This window comes from Pelophylax lessonae (assembly GCF_965119305.1).
Source record: "Pelophylax lessonae genome assembly, chromosome: 1".
Taxonomy (NCBI): Eukaryota; Metazoa; Chordata; class Amphibia; order Anura; family Ranidae; genus Pelophylax; species Pelophylax lessonae.
In genome coordinates this window covers 155,878,686-155,899,884 of record NC_138768.1, presented here as the reverse complement: position 1 = coordinate 155,899,884, position 21,199 = coordinate 155,878,686, and the positions used below count along the sequence as shown (strand labels likewise).

Below are 21,199 nucleotides of genomic sequence, written 5' to 3'. Positions count from 1 at the left end.
CTGTACACTGACTACTTTACTTTGTAGCAAAGTGTCATTTCTTCAGTGTTGTCACATGAAAAGATATAATAAAATATTTACAAAAATGTGAGGGGTGTACTCACTTTTGTGAGATACTGTATGTGTTTGGTATATTCCCCCTTCTTATGGGCGGTTGATTTTTAATGTGTGTATAAACCAATAAATGTATATTTATAAGTATGTACTTTAGGACGCTGGTACATTTATATATTAAAATATCTATGTGGCACATCTCAATAACTGAAAACCTTGATTAAGCACTGTTAGTAGCATCATATTTGCTTTCTGGTCTTTTTCTCTTGCAGGGACTGTTCTGCTGTAACTCCTAATTGTATTTGTATCTGCAGCAGTATTTAGGTGTTGGACACATGGCTGTGCCCTTTCTTGTTTTATGGGAAAAAAGCAGAACTACAGAGACAAGAAATTATATTATAATTTCCTAATGAGTAATCTGTGACCTCATCTTCTACATTCTTTTGAGATATTTGAAGCTGAAGAAGGCTATATTTATGGAATGCGCATCCACCATATGGTAATTTTTAATGGCTGCTCTGGGCAGTTATGTAATACATTAGAAAAAATAGGTCAGGGGAGCAAATGGTGCAAATTACTACATGACAGTATGACAGGGCATCAATTATATGTTTTCATGTTAAAAGTTTGCATGCTAAAGCTGGCCATATACTGATCAAAATTTAACCCTTTCAACAGGGACCTGACAAATTTCAATCAATGTGTGACAGTTGGAAATTTCTTCTTGATCAGCAGCTGGCGGACAGCTGTCGGATTACAAAGTTACGCCCTGCCTTGTTTGTGCGGATAGATGAATTATAGATACAAGCACCATGTACAGTCAGTAAAGAGTCAATAAATATTATGTAGCATCCTCCTAGGTAGGTGGTAGAGAGATCATAGTTTTGAATCTTTTCTGCTTACCAGAGAGATTGCCAAGTAAATCTTTATTCTTCTCTGCCTACCAGAGAGCAGGATCTGATAGTGAGGTCTGCTCATGGTGCTCAGGCGCAGCTCAGTTTGTCTGAAGTGTTTTACACTGATCCAATAGGGAGGCATATTGGACAGTGGGAGGAAACCTGACAAATGAATGCACAGGCATTAAGTACAGTCCTGGTGATTGGCAGAGGAAAGTGCCTCAGTGCATGCTGCGGTACTATATAAATGCCAAGGGCACATGTGCTCTGGGTCTTTCAGCTGGAGAGCGGAGTTCCAGAGGGAAGGGGCGACTGCTCCTCCTCTGTAGAAGCTGCCATGCGGGTTCAGGTGGTTGACTTGAGGGCCTAAAGAGTCAGAGAAGAGCTGAACCCAGAGGTCCTGCAGAGCTGACTGGATGGGAGACACTGGAAAGGATCTGATTCTGCATATAATTGGTACAGATCTGTGTTATGGGGCTTGTCCTGAGAGGGCCATCCCTTCAGCTAGAAGAATAAGTGGACAGGTGTCAGTCAAGGGGATGCTAGAAAGTGTCCTGAAGATAATGTAGTTGCATCAAGCCTGCTGCTAGAGTGAGCAAGAAGACTTAATTCCTCCATACAAGTGGCAGTATGGTTAAAGCGGTGTGTCTGCTTCCACAAATAAGAAGTCATCACACAGAAAGTCCTACGGGGAGAGTGCTACAATTATAAGGCTTTAAACCATTTAACAGAATGGTATTCTACACAAGAGGAATATTAGGATTCCAAAAGAAAAAAACAATGGAATAAGGTACGGTAGGTATGTGACTGCCAGCTACATAATATTAGGCAAAAAGGTTTTAGTACGTTGAATATGAGAGCATTATGATCAAAATAAAAAGATTTCATCAAATATTATGTTTTCCATCCCCTATGTGAAATTATTTGTGTACGTGTACGTGTGTATTTCAGTCTTAAAGGCCTCTTAAAGCTAAAAAAGCAGATAATGAATAAAAAGTTACATGAACAAACTTTTAAAAGAAAACTACTCAGTTCATAAGGGCAAGAAATACAGCATTTCGGATAACAATTACATTACCTTACACCTGGAGAGCCACAGGTCACACCAGTAAGTAGGGAGAAGGCATAGATCTCAGTAACTTCAATCAATGGGCTATATCCACGTGTATCCAAGCGGTCTGGGCTAATGAGGCTACACAGTATGTCATAAAATAAAATGCGGCTGTCCTCAGTTAGAATTTCAGTTCCACCATCACCTACTATCTGAAAATCAGAAGAAGAACATCATAATGTTATGTTAGAATTTGCTGTGGAATGTTTGTATTGATAGGTTATTATTTTATATTTACACTTGAAGTTCTTCCTATGTAGCACTATCCCCGCAGGGGCGCTGGTAACTGGTTCTCCTACTCCTGCACAGCCAGTCAACACACATTATCTGCTTGCATCCAGACACAAGTCAGTCTCTTGTCTTAGTTTTTATGTTTTATTAGGGGTAACAACTTGGATGGGTGAAGGGATTTATGGAATACCCAATTTGAATCAAGAACAACAACAGGGGACAACTTCCTTCCTCTGTACAAAAGATCTTGGACTGCTTTCCTTCCGGTATATACACACAGTTCTTTGTGGGTTTAGCAGCAAATGTCCATTACATTACTGCCTGGGAATTGGCCAAGTTCTCAAGTATGCAGATCAACCCTCCTGGCCTCCACCCACTAACTTATAGAAATTTCTCCAGCCTGGCCTGCAATAAACCTTGACCCAAATTCCAGACTCATACTTACCACGAGTCAAATAAATTTGCCTGTACTTCAACACTAGCACACTACAGGGTGCTACACCTCTTCACAAAAGCCATTTCTCCTTTGTGCAGTCAGCATGGTGAGATTTAACAAGCCTGAAACAACTATAGGCAAAGCTGGGTGGCTGGGGGAGAAGGAGAGGGCCCCTGGGTGGCTGGGGGAAAGGGCCCCTGGGTGGCTGGGGGAGAAGGTGAGGGCCCCTGGGTGGCTGAGGGAAAAGGGAATTGCCCCTGGGTGGCTGAGGGAAATGGGAGGGGCCCCTGAGTGGCTGGGGGAAAAGGAGATGACCCCTGGGTGGCTGGGGGGAGAAGGAGATGGCCCCTGGGTGGCTGAGGGAGAAGAAGAGGGCCCCTGGGGGAGAAGGAGAAGGCCCCTGGGTGGCTGGAGGAGAAGATGAGGGCCCCTGGGTGGCTGGAGGAGAAGGAGAGGGCCCCTGGGTGGCTGGATGAGGACAAAAAGAGGGCACCTGAAAAAAAAAGAGGGCACCTGGGTGGTTGGAGGAGGAGAAGGAGAGGGCCCCTGGGTGGCTGGAAGAGGAGAAGGAGATGGCCCCTGGGTGGCTGGGGGAGAAGGAGAGGGCCCCTGGGTGGCTGGGGGAAAGGGCCCCTGGGTGGCTGGGGGAGAAGGTGAGGGCCCCTGGGTGGCTGAGGGAAAAGGGAATTGCCCCTGGGTGGCTGAGGGAAATGGGAGGGGCCCCTGAGTGGCTGGGGGAAAAGGAGATGGCCCCTGGGTGGCTAGGGGAGAAGGAGATGGCCCCTGGGTGGCTGGGGGAGAAGAAGATGGCCCCTGGGTGGCTGAGGGAGAAGGAGAGGGCCTCTGGGTGGCTGGGGGAAAGGGCCCCTGGGTGGCTGGGGGAGAAGGTGAGGGCCCCTGGGTGGCTGAGGGAAAAGGGAATTGCCCCTGGGTGGCTGAGGGAGAAGGAAGGGGCCCCTGAGTGGCTGGGGGAAAAGGAGATGGCCCCTGGGTGGCTGGGGGAGAAGGAGATGGCCCCTGGGTGGCTGGGGGAGAAGAAGATGGCCCCTGGGTGGCTGAGGGAGAAGGAGAGGGCCTCTGGGTGGCTGGGGGAGAAGGAGAAGGCCCCTGGGTGGCTGGAGGAGAAGATGAGGGCCCCTGGGCGGCTGGAGGAGAAGGATAGGGCCCCTGGGTGGCTGGAAGAGGAGAAAAAGAGGGCACCTGGGTGGCTGGAGGAGGAGAAGGAGATGGCTCAGCTCCACTTTCTTCCCTGGCAACTGACTCTGGCGTCACGGGGGCCCTCTCCTCCTCCCACAGCCTCCATATCTGACATGAAAGCCAAACATGGTGGAGCTGGAGCCCTTTGCCCTACACAATGACAGCACCCGAGATGGAAGGTGAGGGGTAGCGGGGCTGTGACAATATATACTGTAGCATATGGACTCTGTACATTATTGGTAGTTTTGGTTGGAGTTGTCCTTTAGATGTTTAACTCTGTGTTGTCCCCCCCCCCCCCAGCTGTGAGGGACTGAGGAATGACAGCCCACTATGCTGGGACTTATAGTGCCCTAGAATGTGGAGGACTGAGGAATCCTCAGTTCCTCACAGAGGGCACTACAAGTTCCAGAATAGCAGGCTGCCATGCCTTAGTCCCCACAGAGGGCACTACAAGTCTTAGCATAGGCAGTAGTTCCTCAGTCCCCTACAGAGAGCAGTACAAGTCCAAGCAGAGCAGGCTTCCATTCCTCAAGGAGGAATGGCAGTGCACTATACTGGAATTTACAGTGCCCTCTGTGGGGACTCAGGTATGCCAGCCTTCTGCAGTGGGACTTGTCGTGCCCTAGACTGCTGGGGACTGTGATGTAAGAGCAGACATATATATATATATTTATATTTATATTTATTTATTTATATATATATATATATATATATATATATATATATATATATATATATATATACACATGCCCGATGTTTAATGATCTTGGATTAAAGAAGAATTGGTAAAGCTGCCAGTCTGACAGTTCCCTTTACATTTAGAGAGCTGCTTGAGAAGTTTCTGGATGATGTGGAGTTATGTAAATGGCAGCATGAAGCCCTACATACAACCCTGGCCAATCCCAGAGAGGCAGGTTCTCATGGCATGCTTGAGGACTGTATATATTCTGTGAGCACACTGGATTTTGGGTCTTTTCCTAGAGAGGATTGGTCCAGCCTGGAGGGCATGCTGCCCTTGAAGGCGGTGCTGCTATGTCTGCTGTCGTGAGGTCTCAGGTATCTGAGGGCCTGGGGGCCTGGGGATGCTGAGACCCTGGAACTAAAGGAAGCTGACTGAGGGGGCTGTCCACTGAATATCTGGTCTGGTATCACTGGAGTAAGGTATTGCTTGGAAGTTGGAAGGAGGAATCCAGCTGTCCTTGGGCCTTGTGTAAGTACAGATGCTTTTAAGAGATCTTGGGGATCTTTGTACTTTTGCTACTCCTCTGGTGCTAGAAATTTAGCTGTGGGTTTGATTAAAGGGGATACTGGCTGATGTCCTGAAGAGCTCTGTCCATCTAATCTTCTACGTAAAAGGAACTTTGGTCTAGTGGCTCTAAGAAAGGAGTTTACAGTTATTTACTACTACTACTGCTACCTTAACCACTTTAAGACCGGAAGATTTTGCTGCTTAATGACAAGGCCCTATTTTGCGATTCGGCACTGCGTTTTTTAACGGACAATTGCCCGGTCGTACGATGCTGTACTCAAACGAAATTGACGTCCTTATTTTCCCTACAAATAGAGCTTTCTTTTGGTGGTATTTTTTGCACTATAAACAAAAAAAGAGCAACAAGTTTGAAAAAAAAAACAATATTTTTCACTTTCTGCTATATAAAATTCCCAAAAAAAATAAATTTGAATTTTTTTTAACATTTTAGGCCAATTTGTTTTCTGCTACATATTTTTGGTAAAAAAAAATCTCAATAAGAGCATTTTGATTGGTTTGCGCTTAAGTTATTGCGTTTACTAATTATGGGAAAGATTTATGTCATTTTTATCGTTTTATGCATTTACTAATTACGGGAAAGGTTTATGTCATTTTTATTGTTTTATTTTATTTTTTTTTACTAGTAATGGCGGGATTTTTTGCGGGACTGTGACATTTCGGTGGACAGATCGGACCCCTAACTGACATTTTTGACACTTTTGGGGGTAACAGTGACATTACTACAGTAATCAGTGCTAAAAATATGCACTGTTACTGTAATAATGACACAGGCAGGGAAGGGGTTAACAATATTGGTGCTCAAGGGGTTAAATGCGACCATAGGGGCATGATTCTAACTGTATGGGGGTTGGACTTGTGAAGTCATCACAGAGACATGCGATCCTATATAGCTTGATCACATGACATCTGTGATCACTTTAGGGGGAATGAGAGTGTCTCTCTCATACAGCTCAAACACAGAGCCTGCACTGACAGTCCCTCCTACCTTGCACGTATAGGAGACAGCCGATCTGCTCCTTCTCCTCCCTCCCCTCTCCTGTGTGCACAGCAGGAAGGGTGAAGCTCAGCAGCTGAATGTGGTCATTCGCACTTTCCATAGTGCACACAGGAGAGGGGCGGGAGGAGAAGATCGACTGTCTCCTATCCTTGCGAGGTAGGAGGGACTGTCAGTACAGGCTCTGAGCCACTAACAGAATGGGCGGGCAGAGGCGGCCCCCTCCCCTCGCAGTAAAAGAATGGGCGGGCAGGGGCAGGCCCTCTCCTCTCGCAGGGACCACCCCTCCCCTCGCAGTGACAGAATGGGCAGAAGGGGGGTGGGTTCCCTCCTCTCACAGTGACTGCCCCCTCTTCTCGCAGTGACAGAACCACATGCCCCCTCACAGTGACGGAACTCCAGGGCCCAGTCACAAGTGGGACTGCTGCAGCCCTGGTAGTTCCACCACTGTCTAGTTTAGTTTTAATATTGTATTAATGTTAACACTAATAGTATTATTAATAGTATTATTGTATTATTTAATTATACATCAACTTAACAAAGAAAAGCAAAATCCATTAATTTTAATTGTAACAAAGAAATTTGAAATTGTGATTATACCTTTTCCATGATAGCCATCGTTGCACCAAGTTGCTCTTGTGAGAATTCAGAACCAGCTTTATTGTTAAGAGTCTGCAGAACTCTGTCAAGTGTGCTCTCATCATAGGGTTGAATAAGCTGATCAAGTAATCCCCAGGTAGACAGGGATGAGGGGTCTGACACGATGGTAATGTTGGCAGTTCCATAAAGTGGATCTATTTTGGCACCTCCTGAGGGGTTCACAAGTAAGACTTGGAAACGCTTTGGGTACGGGTTGAGAGACGCAGTCTCTGGAGTAAGGGTAATATCCAGTATAAGAGTCCTTTGCCCAGACTCAAAAGTGAGACTACCTTCAGAGCTGATAAAATCCTGGCCTGCAACAGCTGGATAAATTACTGTATGGCCAATCACTTCAGTCCGTTTTAGTTCCTTAATAAAAAAAAAATTATCATACATAATATACTAAGATGGTTCCTCCTTCAAATGGTCAATATCTAAACCCTACTACTTTAAAATGCAGTACAAAATATATGCTTCAATCAACACAATGAAGGATTTGATATTTAAAAGACAACATATGATCAAATTAAAAATTATTATCTACAGAGCCATAAGGATATACAGTGATCAACCATAACCTTATGACCACTGACAGGTTAGGTGAATAACTATGATAGTATTGTTACAATGACATCTGAAAGTCAGTGTGATATATTAGGCAGCAACTAAGCATGTTGTCCCTGAAGATAATGTGGTAAAAGCAGAAAAAAATGGGCATTACAGTTTGTTGTTTATAGGGCTGCAAAACCTCAGACTGGTCTGGGTACCCATGCTGACCTGTGCCCATAGGTAAAAGTACTTACAATGGGCATGTGTGCATGAGAACTTGACCACAGAGCAATGGAAGAAAGTGTCCTGGTCTGATGAATGACGTTTTCTTTTACATCATGTGGATAGTCGGGTGCGTGTATGTCGCTTATCTGGGGAAGAGATGGAACCAACCAGGATGCAGTATGGGAAGAAGGCAAGGCGGTCAAGGCAGTGTGATGCTTTGGGCAATGTTCTGATGAAAAACCTTGGGTCAGCCATCCATGTGGATGTTACTTTGACAAGTACCACCTACCTATACATAGCTGCTGATAAAATACACCTCTTCATGGAAACAATATTACTTGATGGCAGTGGCCTCTTTCAGCAGGATAATGCATCTTGCCACACTGCAAAAATGTTTCAATAAGGGTTTGAGGAACACAACAAGTTTTATGTGTTGACTTGGCCTGCAAATTTCCCAGATCTCAATCTAATTGAACATTTATGAGATACACTGAAATAAAAAAAGTCATCCATGAAGGCCTAACTTTGAAACTTATAGGACTAAGGCCCCTTTCACACAACGTCAGTTGTCATCCGTTTTTCGTCAGTTGTTATCCGTTTTTCGTCAGTTGTTATCCGTCTTTCATCCGTTGTCATCCGTTTTTACATAGAGATGCATTGATGTCCGTTTTTCATCCGTCAACGGATGGATGAAAAACGGACAAACGGACAGCGTGTGTGAAAGGGGCCTTAAAGGATTTGCTACTGATGGCTTGGTGCCAGATACCAAAGCATACCTTCAGAAGCCTAGTTAGGGCTGTTTTAGTGGCACAAGGGAGATCTACTCAATATTAGGTGGGTGATCATAAAGTTATGGCTGATGGGTATATATATATATATATATATTACATATATACACTATATACATTATATATACATACTGCACACTGTTCCAACTTACCATTATAACATACTGCAAAGAAATGGTCTGGGATGTGTTGGGATTTCGGGAAATCTGAAGGCTAATTAAAGTTGTCTTCTTATGTGCAATAGCCACTCGAGACCCCAGTGCAAACGATACCAGACCACGAGGAGAGTCACTTTCCAGGATGATTACTTTGGCAAATCGAATACTGCTGTTTATTAATGCACCAGAACTAACATCGTATAGTTCAACAAAAAAATAAGTCTCAAATTCTGGAACCTGTAGTAGCACAAACAAGTATTCAGTTATAGTTTTATATCCAGATTAACTAACATATATTAATTTGAAGGCAAATTTAACATTCTGTTTACTGAGTAAATTGTGTCAGTTCACTAGGCCAGAGTTTCTGAAACTTTGGTCAGTTATGTACTATCCTCAGGACTTTTGCTGTGTCCCAGTATGATGCTGTTCATAGGGTAGCCTGGATTTTCCACACTGCTTACACTAGGTTCTGATGTCTCTCTTTCTCATGTCTTCCTTTTTTTTTTTTTCAAAAAGTTTATTGAAGGAACATGGTACAACAATAACATAACATTACAATGTGATCATTCAACAATGTCTTCCTAGATAAGATCACACATTTGTTGCTAAACCCCCTCACCAGTCCAACATTGGAACTGCAGTCTGCAAAACCAGAATCTGCTAGCATATACTTCTGCTCTGCAGTTGAAATCAGCATGTCCCTTCAGAAAATTTCACTAAAATGCGCAGAATATTCTCTCACACAGAACATCCTCATATTGGTGACAGAAGCACCAGGAGGCACGTTATGGGCTTTTCCCAAACCTCCAGTTGTATCCCAAAGACTGCTACATACAGTATCATCTGTGGTGAAGATGATTACCTTCAGGGTACTTGTCCTTACTTAGTACAGTATTGACATTTCTTATCCCAAGCTATAGAAATTCAAATGTTTACAAATATTTACATATTCTTAACACGTGTAATGAGCTGTATACTAAGGCCCCGTTCACATACAAGCGACGCTACTTCGCACCGCGACCTCCGAGGTCACGGTGCGAGCAGCGCACCGCGACCTCGGAGCCGCCGCCACGGACTTCATAACATTGAAGTCTATGGCGGTCGCCTCCTGGTCGCCCCAAAGAAGCTCCGGACCCTTTTTCTAAGTCGGAGCGACTTGTGTCGCTCCTATTAGAACGGGTCCGCAGCTTCCCTATGGGAGGCGACCTACGGCGACCTGTGAGGCGACCAGGTCGGCTTAGTGTGAACGGTCATTTAATGAGCTGTATACAGTGGGGAAAATAATTATTTGATTCCTTGCAGATTTTGTAAGTTTGCCCACTTACAAAGAAATGAAGGGTCTACAATTTTTATCATTGGTGTATTTTAAATGATAGAGACAGAATATGAACCAAAAATCCAGAAAAAAATACCTATTTTATTCACTGAACTGCAACTCAATTTATAACACATGTTTTTTGCTGGATTTTTTGGTGATATTCTGTCTTTCTCATTTAAAATACACCTGTGATAAAAATGTATAGGTCCTTCATTTCTTTGTAAATAGGCAAACTTGGAAAATCTGCAGGGAATCAAATAATTATTTTCCACATTGTAACAAGCCTTTACTGGCTTTTGTAGCTGCAGGCACTGTGGAGTAATTTCTCCCTAAATTTAACAACATAAATTTTACTTCAGCGGTGGCATGCATTCAATTTTGTTTTCTCATCTCACTTTGACCCCCCCCCCCCCCTTCCAATCAGTGACTTGTCAGCCTGCCAATCTACTAATCTGTAATGCAAATGCATTTAACAGGTGGCTTGGAGATTATATTTTTCTTTGTAGCCACCTATTCTGATGCAATAAGATCAGAGAATGTACTGTAAGTGATCAGGAGTGATGAGCCTGAGTGAGAGAGCACATCCCTGTTGTTAACTCCTTGGACCAGCATATTCATCCCTGCTGGCCACTGCATGGTGCAGACTTTGCTGTGCTGTGGTTGCTTGATTATTGTTCCAGAAGCAGGTTTGATAGAATACAATCAAAGCAAGGCTGCATAGTAAAAGTCTACACTATGTAACAGTCAGCTCCCTTCCTGGAATATGCACACATCTGCAAAGTAAAAAAATAATAATTCTGTATTAATAGCATAGCGTTTTGAGTCAGTGATTAATGCTCTCTAATAATACTTATAATGAATGTGATTTTACTTCTTTAAAAGGAATTTCTCCACAGCACCTGTAGCTAAGGAGGAATTAAACCTGAAAAAAAAACCTAACAGGTAGGGCTTTTTTTTTATAAAAGAAGAGACCCTATTGGTCTCTAATAATTTAAAACAAGTGTAATGGTCTTAAACATAAAGCTCTTGCTCAAAGGTAAATTTTTCATATCGTGCTGTATACTTCTCTAATGGCGCTATCCCACTGCATGGTACGGCTCGGTATGGCTCGCTTTGACGTTTTTCCACTGCATGGTACCGCATGGTACGTGTTTGAACGTTTCGGTACGGTTTGGTACATCGACGCTTTTCCACTACATGGTACGGCTCGGTATGGCTCGCTTTGACGTTTTTCCACTGCATGGTACCGCATGGTACGTGTTTGAACGTTTCGGTACGGTTTGGTACATCAACGCTTTTCCACTACATGGTACGGCTCGGTACGGCCTGCTTAAACAGTACCACCTCGGCTGGGGTTCCAAGCGGGCCGTACCTATACCATATCCCACAATCCTTCGCATGCAGCCTTGATTGTTTGTCACTACTAGCCACTGATTGGTCAGAGAATAGTTGTAATCCCACCCACTCACTACTTTAGTGGAAAAGCAAACCGAGCCGAGTAGAACCGAGAACCGAGTAGAACCTATACAGTGCTGAAACGTGCCGACTCATACCACGCAGTGGAAAAGCAAACCGAGCCGAGCTGGGCCAAGCAGTCCCAAGTGGAGCCAAGCCGGTACTCACAGTGGAAAAGTGCCATAAGTAGGCAGGCTAGACTTTGCCTTCCAAAATGGAAATTTTCACATCACAGGGCTTCATCCATTAAAAGGTATCTTCAGTCACCTAAAGGAGCCTGATTATCCCTAACAGTGCAGAGGTACAACACAAGCCCTATGAACATAGTTAGTTTAAAGTAGTTGTGAACATACAATTATATAGTTAAAACTATGCAGGTACCAATAACTGCTTTTCCTTAGTTTCAGAAATGATCTTTCTTACCTTTTTAGAAAGTTAAAAAGTTCTGTCATGTGACCATGCATCGCTTCTTCCTGATAGTGGGGGGGGGGGGGGGCAGCAGGGTTACAGGACACTGTGCAGGCACACACTGTGCCTGTATTCCATAGTCTGTTTAGCCTGAAGTAAGGTACAGGCTGTGCTTGAGTGGGGGGCATCTTTAAGAGGCACGCTGTGGCTGGGATGGGGTGTGTGTCAGAGGCAGGCTATCATTTGTTAGGGGTGTTGTGACTGACCAGACTGCCTAATACAGACATTATGTATATCTGCACAGCATCCTGTAACTCTGAACGGCCAGTTAAAGTCTTACTAAACCCACAACAGTAAAATCAGTCTGTACGTACAGTATATGCAGGAAAGCATGTTTGATATACTCACTGTGGAACCTAAGGGGTTAGACCTGTGCATTGTATAAAAAGGCTGTTTGATCCTGTCTTCTCTGATCCTCCCCTTCTTCCACAGTCCCTAATCCATCTCCTAAAAGAAAAGAGCCTTGGGGACAAGCTGCACATGCTCAGTGTGGTGTGTATTGCTAGAGAGTTTTTCTTTTTTTCTTGGGAGGGTGCATGTGATCAGCACAGGGCCAATCAGCACTGTCCAGAAAGAGGCTCAGGGGTTCTGCAGCCTCATAGGACAATCATTAAAGAATGAAAATTCCTGCTACAAGCTTTAACCAGACGCTGATAGAAGTTACAAGACTGCTCTAACTGTTGATGAGAAAAGGTATTCAGCAGTTTATATTTAGTAAAACGATTGCATTTTTCATATTCTGTGTACTGTGAGAGACCAGATATAGTGAATGCAGGCTCCTGGGTTTAGTAACACTTTAAGTGCCGGTTCACACTATAGCGATATCAGACATCGCATGTGATTCGCACCGCACTGCTCTGCAAGTCACATGCGATGTCTGTGCAATGCAAATTCAGCCATACAGATTGTATGGCTGAATTTGCACCGCATTCAGACCAAAGTCGCACAGGACCTTTTTTTGGTCCGCCCCAGAATCAGATCACATGGCCGTTCACTCCTATGCAATCCGATTCCTTTCCGAACTGACAGTTCGCACTGCGATATGTCAATTAATCTGGGGGTGTCGTTTACTGTGTACTGACACTCCCAGCAGTTCGTATATGGCAGTGTGAACTGCATGTGAGTTGAGTGTGATGCGGGAACCCGCAGTGGATTCGCAGGGTTCCCGTATCGCACCAATGTGAACCACCACTTAGGGATGAAAACTGACCATGCTAACACAGAGCGGCTTTTGTGCCTTGTGTAGTTAGTTTAGAACAAGGAAGAAATGTAGGATCTTCAGATGTAAGACGTACATGAAAATGATAGAGACTATGATTTATAAAATACGCATATGTGAACACACACATGGAGAAAAAGAATATTTGGGGTAATTTAAAGTTACAAACACTATAGCTGCAATTCTGGTTTCTCAGTCAGCGAGTCACTGACCTGGAACAATCATACTGCCAGTGAAGACCTAAAAGTCAGAAGGGCTGAGTGACCTCTTCAGCATTATATCGCCACTTGTCAACTCTGCACTCTCATTTAGTCTGATAGTTTGCCTAAAGTACAAGCTTATACTCCAGAGCTCTCTATGGGAATAAACGATAAAAAAGGAGCGTGGATGGCCTGTGCGGCCGTCGCGCATGTTCCAAAACGCGTTGTGTTCCCTTCCACCCTTTGGTGATGTCAAGTGCCCTTACATTGCGGTTCAAGCCTCTTCCTGATGCCAGCCTAACCGGAAGACCCTGAGTGCCGGTGTAACGTTAAAAAAAACCCTACCTCATGAAAATTCCCTACCCTCGTCACTTCCTGTGCACATACGTCATGGAACAGCTGAGCAGTTTACCACTGCGCATGCTCATAGCTGCAGAGGGTAGGGAATTTTGACGGGGCAGTGTTTTGTAACGTTACACCGCATCAGCTGTTGCCGCAGGTACATTAAATCATCTCCGCTGCAACATTAAATCATCTCTGTTTCTACCCCTGGGACTTCCCTGATCTCGGCTTCGTGAGTTATATTTTCATAGACCCGCCGCTGCTTTTACATTTAGAAGCCGAGATCAGGGAAGTCACAGGGGTAGGAGCGGAGATGATTTAATGTACCCGCGACAACAGTTGATGCGGTCAAACGTTACAAAACAGTACCCCGTGAAAATTCCCTACCCTCCGCAGCTATGAGCATGCGCAGTGGTAAGCTGCTCAGCTGTTCCATGACGTATGTGCACCGGAAGTGACGAGGGTAGGGAATTTTCACGGGTAGGGTTTTTTCACGGAACACCGGCTCCCTCCTCGTCTCCCGCTGACATCTTGGCCCTGCACTCTCGGTTTTGGCTACGCCGCACCATGATCCCCATCGGACCCATCAGATGAGCTTTTACCTCAACTTCTATGTGAGTTTACTATTGTGCACAATTGTACCTATTAAACTACTGCACTTAGAGGCGCTCTTCCTGTTTCTTTTTTATCCTTATACTTAGAGTTGACTTCACTCTTTTGAAGAGCTTTGCCCTTTGCTGCTGACCCACCTCTAGCCCACCTGGAACCTTTTATGGACCTTGCTCATGGACGTTTTATGTTGTACTTTTGCACATGCTTTTAACCTGTTCCATTGTGTATATATATATATATACCTTGAGCGCCAATACCATCCGTTTTATGTCTTGTTATGAGAATAAATGAAAGTACGCATGAAGGGACCCAGTCCGGATGATTTTGATCGGCTGCTGTGCAGCGCAGATGAAGCAACACAGCCAATATCAGGGACAGTAAATAAGACAACAAATTAAGCATAAACGGTGCAGTAACACTTTAAAGTATATTACTAGATACTTGGGAAAAGTGTCCATGTACGTGGAGGAAGGGGGGGGGGGTCAAATCTCTCAATAGTATGAGAAAATGAAAGACCTGGTTGTATAGTGCAGATGGGTTTAGAAATCACAGACTGCAGACAGAACAGTTTGGAAAAATTATAATACTAATATTCAGTGATATCAGTCAACCTATTAAAAAAGTGACAATTTGCTTTAACTAATTTGGAATGGCAATAATAGCTTTTAACACTATGAGAATTAGGAAAGTTTCCAGGAATACAGGCCCGTTGTGCTGAACACTTGTTCCCATAAAATTAGCCTTCACCAGTTTCTCAGCACTGACCTTGTCGTCTTTTATTTCCACAGTAATTAGGCACACTGTTTGGCCAGCAGTACAGATGGTATATCCAGATACCGCCTGCAGTTCATTAACCAAGCTTACTTCACCCCTGTAAAGTTCAACTGAAGTTTTATTAAAGGTTGCACGCCAGTAGATCTTCACATCTTCAAATGCCCTGAAGCGCAAAAAAATAAATAAGAAGTTAAAGCTAAACAGTGTTGCTGTTGTTACTGTAAATTATTTTCAGCATCTATTTTATAACATCAAGGAAGAAAAATGAAAAATATTGTCTCCTGATGGATTTAAAGCGAAACACCGGGCAAATATGTCAAAGCACAGAAAAGGTGATTAACCACTTCAGCTCCGGAAGGTTTTACCCCCTTAATGACCAAGCCATTTTTTGCGATACGGCACTGCATTACTTTAACAAAAAATTGCACGGTCGTGGGATGCTGTACCCAAATACAATTGATGTAATTTTTCCCCACAAATAGAGCTTTCTTTTGGTGGTATTTGATCACCTTTGTGATTTTTAGATTTTGCGCTATAAACAAAAAAAGAGCGCCAATTTTGAAAAAAAAACACAGTATTTTTTACTTTCTGCTATAAAACATTCACAATAAAAAAATAAAAAAAATCTAATTTTTTATCAGTTTAGCCCAATTTTAAATTCTGCTACATTTTTTTGGTAAAGAAATTTCCAAAAAGCGGATTTTAATTGGTTTGCACAAAAGTAATTGCGTTTACAAACTACGGGATAGATTTTTGGACTTTTTATATATGTTTTTGTTTTTAATATATATATGGCGGCGATCAGATATTTTTAGTGGGACTGCGCCATTGCAGCGGACAGATCGGACCCCTAACTGACATTTTTGACACTTTTTGGGGACCAGCGACATTACTACAGTAATCAGTGCTAAATAATATGGACTGTTACTGTATAAATGACAATGGCAGGGAAGGGTTAACACTGGGGGTGATCAAAGGGGTTTATGTATGCCTAATAATGCTTACTGACTGTGGGGGGGGGGGCTCTGTGACAGGCACAGAGAGATTGGGGTTTCAGCTTAGCTGAGCTTAGCTTAGATGATCTCTCTCTGCCTGTGTGTAAACAAAGCAGGTGGGTCTTCTGTCAGTTTCTGTGATGATCGCGAGAGGCCGGCAGTGATCGCCACTTCTCCTCCTGCTGCCTGACATCCGCTGTGTCCGCGTGCACATAATCACATAGATTATGCCCAGCCGAGCCGCCCTGCCGCAGTGAATCTGGGTGGGGCGGTCAGCAAGTGGTTAAATAACATTGAGAAAATGAGAAATGCACTTGTCACAGGCAGAAATGTAAGAAAGGCAAGCTTTAACATTATATATTATGCAAAATCTGTATCAGTGATACCTAACTAGTGTGACGGCCAGGGGGACACAGAAGGAGGTTCTTGTGATCCTCCTAAATTTAAATCATATCCCCAGAACAATAAAATATTTTCAAATGTAGAGAAATAGTAATGTGAAACCTGAGTTTCATCAATGAACATTAACGTTTTTACCTGGGATGAGCAAAAGTTTGCTTTGCAAGACGTTTAGCATAATCAGGAAAAAGCTGCTAACCCAAACATAGTGCCAAACCCCACTGAAGCCCATGACAGCCAAATCTTGTTTCTTTTTTCCTCTTTTTTTTTTTTTATAGCCTTTTTTAAGGCCAATTCATAAGTTAGTAAAAAAATCAAAACAAAAAATAAACATGGGTAGCTGGGCACTACCATTTACCGAAGAGAGAGTTCATTAATGTGGCTTAAAGGGCAACACTGAAAATACACTAATCCTTTAAATAAGATTCTTGAAGAATGCCTTAAAGCTGCATGCAAAGTTGTGAATAGGGATGATCGAACGGTTCGGGTCGACCATCGGTTCGACCCGAACATTGACTGTTCGAAGTTCGGCCGAATTCCAAACTTTTTGCTGAAAAAGTTCAGAATTCGGCAACCAGAACTGACCAAAATGCAATGGGACAGGAACTGGGCTTTAAAAGCCAGTGATTGGACCAGAACCATCAGTAAAAGCCAATTGAGGGGGCAGGAGAATGCTAGGAATGTGATTGGAGTGACTAGGGGGTCCAGAGGCCAATCATGAGTGAATACGCCCCCCAGTATATAAGATAGCCCCGCCAAATCTCCAGCATTTTAATACAGGGCTGTGGAAGAGAGTGGAAGCAGTTCTGTTACTTCTGCTCTCAAAGTGTCATTTAGCAATTTTTAGTGTGAGGAAAGGGATATCTAGTGTAGTTAGGGTACTATTTTCCACTATAGTTAGATTTAATAATCTAGTTTCTGTAGGGAAAGTGTTAAGTGTAGGGGACCGTAGTGTAGTGTAGGGTTAACTGACTCTGACTGCTATGGCAGGGTGACAAAACCCTTCCATGTCAGCGTGACCGCTATAGAGAAAAGTTTGTTTCTCTTAGAACACTTACAGGACAGGATGGTGGCTTCTCCCCTGTCACCCTGCTTTTTGTTGCAGGCGTTTATAGGGCTTTTTTGAGGACATGTTTGGAGTCAGGCATGACATCTGAACTTCTGTGTAGGGGTATATACACACACACACATGTATGTATATATACACATACACATATATAGCTGTGAAAGTAGAAGAAATCTATGCTTGCGCTAATGAAATAATTAACAGGCATATGTCTCCGCTCCTATAACACCTATATATGTGTATGTGTATATATACATACATGTGTGTGTGTGTATATACCCCTACACAGAAGTTCTGATGTCATGCCTGACTCCAAACATGTCCTCAAAAAAGCCCAATAAAACGCCTGCAACAAAAAGCCGGGTGTAAAAGTAGCGAAGCTACTAACCTGTTCTATATTAATTCTAATACAAACAAATGTTTTCTTCATGGTTCTGGACATGCTACAGAGCTGAAACTTCACATGTACACGTTTTAGACCCCCCAGATACTAAATCCAAAGTCAAAATCAAAAAATCTCTCTCTTTTTTTTTTTTTTCAATAATTGGCTTTTTTATCAAAAATGACAATTTTTAAGAACTTTTTTGTGTGATTAATAGTCCATGGGGCATGACCCAGAACCCTAGGCCCTTTTTAGGGGCATTTATTGGGTTTTAGGGCTTTAAAATTGTGTTTTTTGATTACCGAAGTTCGGGTCCCATTGATTTCAATGGGGTTCTGAAATCCGGGCCGAACTTTCGGGAAGTTCGCGTGTTCTGGTCGAACCGAACTTTTGAAAAGTTCGATCATCCCTAGTTGTGAATGCTGTACAATTTACTCCTATAAAAGAGGCATTTTATGTTTACAAACTGGGATGGGAGATTTGTCATCAAGTGGCTGTAGCAGTGCCCACTGCTAAATTCTGATAGGAATAGCGGCAGGTGAAGATTGCTGGATGCAGCTGGTTGTTGTGTCAGTGGGTCAACATAGCTCATTGTGATTGACATGGATCTATATCACTGGATCTAGGGGCTTCCAAGATTTTGATACACCTCTCCAGAAGCTCAATCTTCCCTACAGGATGTAGGGATGACCATGGCCCTTGTGTTTTTTCTCTCTAGCAGAAAATGCTGTCTGTCTGTACTGTCCCATTAAGAAAAAAAAGAAGACTCAGCGTCCTTATAAAAGTTAATAAAAGTCATAGAGGGGACAGGGCCTCCCATAAAAGACAAGAGGGCCTGGAGGGGCTTATGTAAACCTGGAATAAGGGGTTCCCCAGATATTTCCCCCCCCCCTACTTGAATGTGTACAGGGTATAAATTACCCCTTGTTACTCAGTCACAAAAAAATGGAAATACAACAAAACCTTGGATTGTGGGCAACTTAGTCTGTGAGTGTTTTACAAGACGAGCAAGATTGTTTTTATAAATTTTTACTTAATAAACAAGCAAGGTCTTGCAATACGAGTAGCATTACGCCACACCTGAGTATAAGGCTTGGTTCACATTTGCACGGCTTGGGATCCGACTTGTGAGACTCTAAGTCACGTGACATGTGAAATTCCATTTTAGTCAATGAAAGCTGTCCTAATTAGCACTATTAAAGTTGCTCCGACTTTAGAAAAGGTCCCTGTACTACTTCAAGGCGACTTCTATCCCACTTGTGCCCATAGACCTTAATGGAAGTTGTCTCCAAATTGGATCCTTATATGATGTGAATTGGTTTCAACATACAAGAAGATTACTCAGGCATTCCCTGAGGTTGCTTTGAAGTTTCCTCGCAGTTGTCTGGCAAAGTCGTGGCAACTTTTAGGTTGTAAACGAAAATATAGGAAACCAATAGGTTCTAAACCCACGCAAATCAATAACCAAAAATCAAATAAACTACAATAAAGAGCTGTGTGTTATAAAGTGTAAAAAAACACTTATATCGTAAAAAGAAACAAAGGAACCACACTCTTATATCATAAAATACATATCACCATACTGAATAAACAATAGTGAATAGACAAATAAATAAATACATCTTCATTTAAAATAAAGAAAATACATAAAAATTGTGAAGTCCATATATAATCCCACACGGGAATAATTTTCTCAGTGAGTATAGGAAAGGTTCCTCTCCACCAGCATGTAGATGCACTATACACTCACCAGACTTGATTGACCCCTATTACAAGGAGTCAAATTGCGCATATGGGAACATCCAAGATGTCATACATGAGGTCACAGGAATAAATTCAAACTGCTATGCCATCCATTCAATATGTATAAAAATAGCGTATTCAAAGCTCCAATGTTGCCATATAGAGAGGGAGGAAGACTTTAATGGTGCAGTATTTCAAATCATTTATTTAAAAAATAAATGCCTGAGGACATCAGACAAAGACTGACAAAACAGTGGGTGGTGTTTGAGATACATCATTTCCAGTCAGCTGAGAACGCAGGTGGATCGCAAACCGACGATTCCTATACAATACATGCTGATCCCTTTCTTTTTAAATAAATAATTTGAAATACTGCACCATGAGAGTGTTCCTTCCACTCCCTGTATTTTGTATTTCTGTAATCATTTTTATATGAATAAATGGTTGTGGAATGAACCATCATTCAAATGGTTGTGAAATGAATATCATTCTATATTTCTTATGGGGAAATTCGCTTTGATATATGAGTGCTTTGGATTACAAGCAGAACAAATTATGCTTGTAATCCAAGGTTTTACTGTAGTTAAAAAAAAAAAAACACCAACAACATGAAAAGTCATATAGATAAACACTCTATAAATAATTTGTTACAAAATGTTAAATGAATGAGACTGCTGCTGCTGCCTGCAACCCCTTGGGGGGGGGATCAATGGGAAAAATGGAAAAGTCAAATAACTATTAGCAACGCAATGCCTCAATCTATGCATGATAACCGTGTATTACTCAACTTGCAAAAAAACTCAAATGTGATTATACATATGCCCTGTGAATGTAGGACAGTTAATGATGATAATACAAGTGCATATAGTACCTATTAAGATATGCAGATACCATTGATAGTTCTCCTTAATAATTTTGTTGTTACCCTGTCTTATTTTTTGTACCAAAAATTATTTTAGTTCCTCTCTTTTTATTTCTAATTGATGTTGAATCTCTGTATTCTGTGTAATTTTATGTCGTTGTTCTAGATCATGGATGTCTTTTGTCAACCTTTCTTTTTTTTCCACTCTCTCTTTTTTCCTCCTGGCCCCTTTAGAAATTAGAATACTCCTCATGTATGCCTTTTGAGCCTCCCAGAGTATATTTTTAGGGGTTTCTTCCTTTTCATTTATCTGGAAGTATAGTTCAATTTCTTTTCTGATTTCTTCTCCCCATTTTTTATCTCTCAATAATTCCTCATTTAGTCTCCAGGTGTTAGTTTTACTCTGCCCCCCTGCTATTCTCAGTTTCATCTTAACTGGTGCATGGTCTGACCATGTCTTGAATAATAAGATCGGGAAGAAACTGGCAAGGGTGTTAAAAAGAAAGATAACAATGAACTACATAGAGAAGATAAGAGATGGCAAGGGGGAAATAGTTTATTCAACTGCTGATATAGCAAAGGTGTTTCAGGAATACTACGGGAAACTCTATAATATTAAAGAGCCAGCAGATGAGAAGGGCTTAAATAAAATAAGCAAAATCCAACAATATCTAAGAGAGACGAGACTTCCCAAAATACAACAAAATGACCTAGATCAGTTGGAGGCCCCAATCAAAGAGGAAGAAATAAGAATAGCCCTCAACACTACAAATTCAGGAAAAAGTCCCGTACCAGACGGGTTTATAGTGAACTATT

At 42.5% G+C, this 21,199-nt stretch overlaps 1 protein-coding gene across 1 annotated transcript in view; it reads right to left on the bottom strand.

Annotated features, from left to right (window-relative positions):
- The window catches only part of ADGRV1 (adhesion G protein-coupled receptor V1), a 654,157-nt gene that overhangs the window by 290,157 nt on the left and 342,801 nt on the right, over positions 1–21,199 (bottom strand). The window contains exons 77-80 of the mRNA XM_082259824.1: positions 14,928–15,099; positions 8,543–8,785; positions 6,790–7,197; positions 2,029–2,213 (exon numbers count right to left, since the gene is read on the bottom strand). Coding sequence (XP_082115950.1) covers positions 2,029–2,213; positions 6,790–7,197; positions 8,543–8,785; positions 14,928–15,099 — 1,008 coding nt within the window. The remainder of the gene's footprint in view (positions 1–2,028; positions 2,214–6,789; positions 7,198–8,542; positions 8,786–14,927; positions 15,100–21,199) is intronic.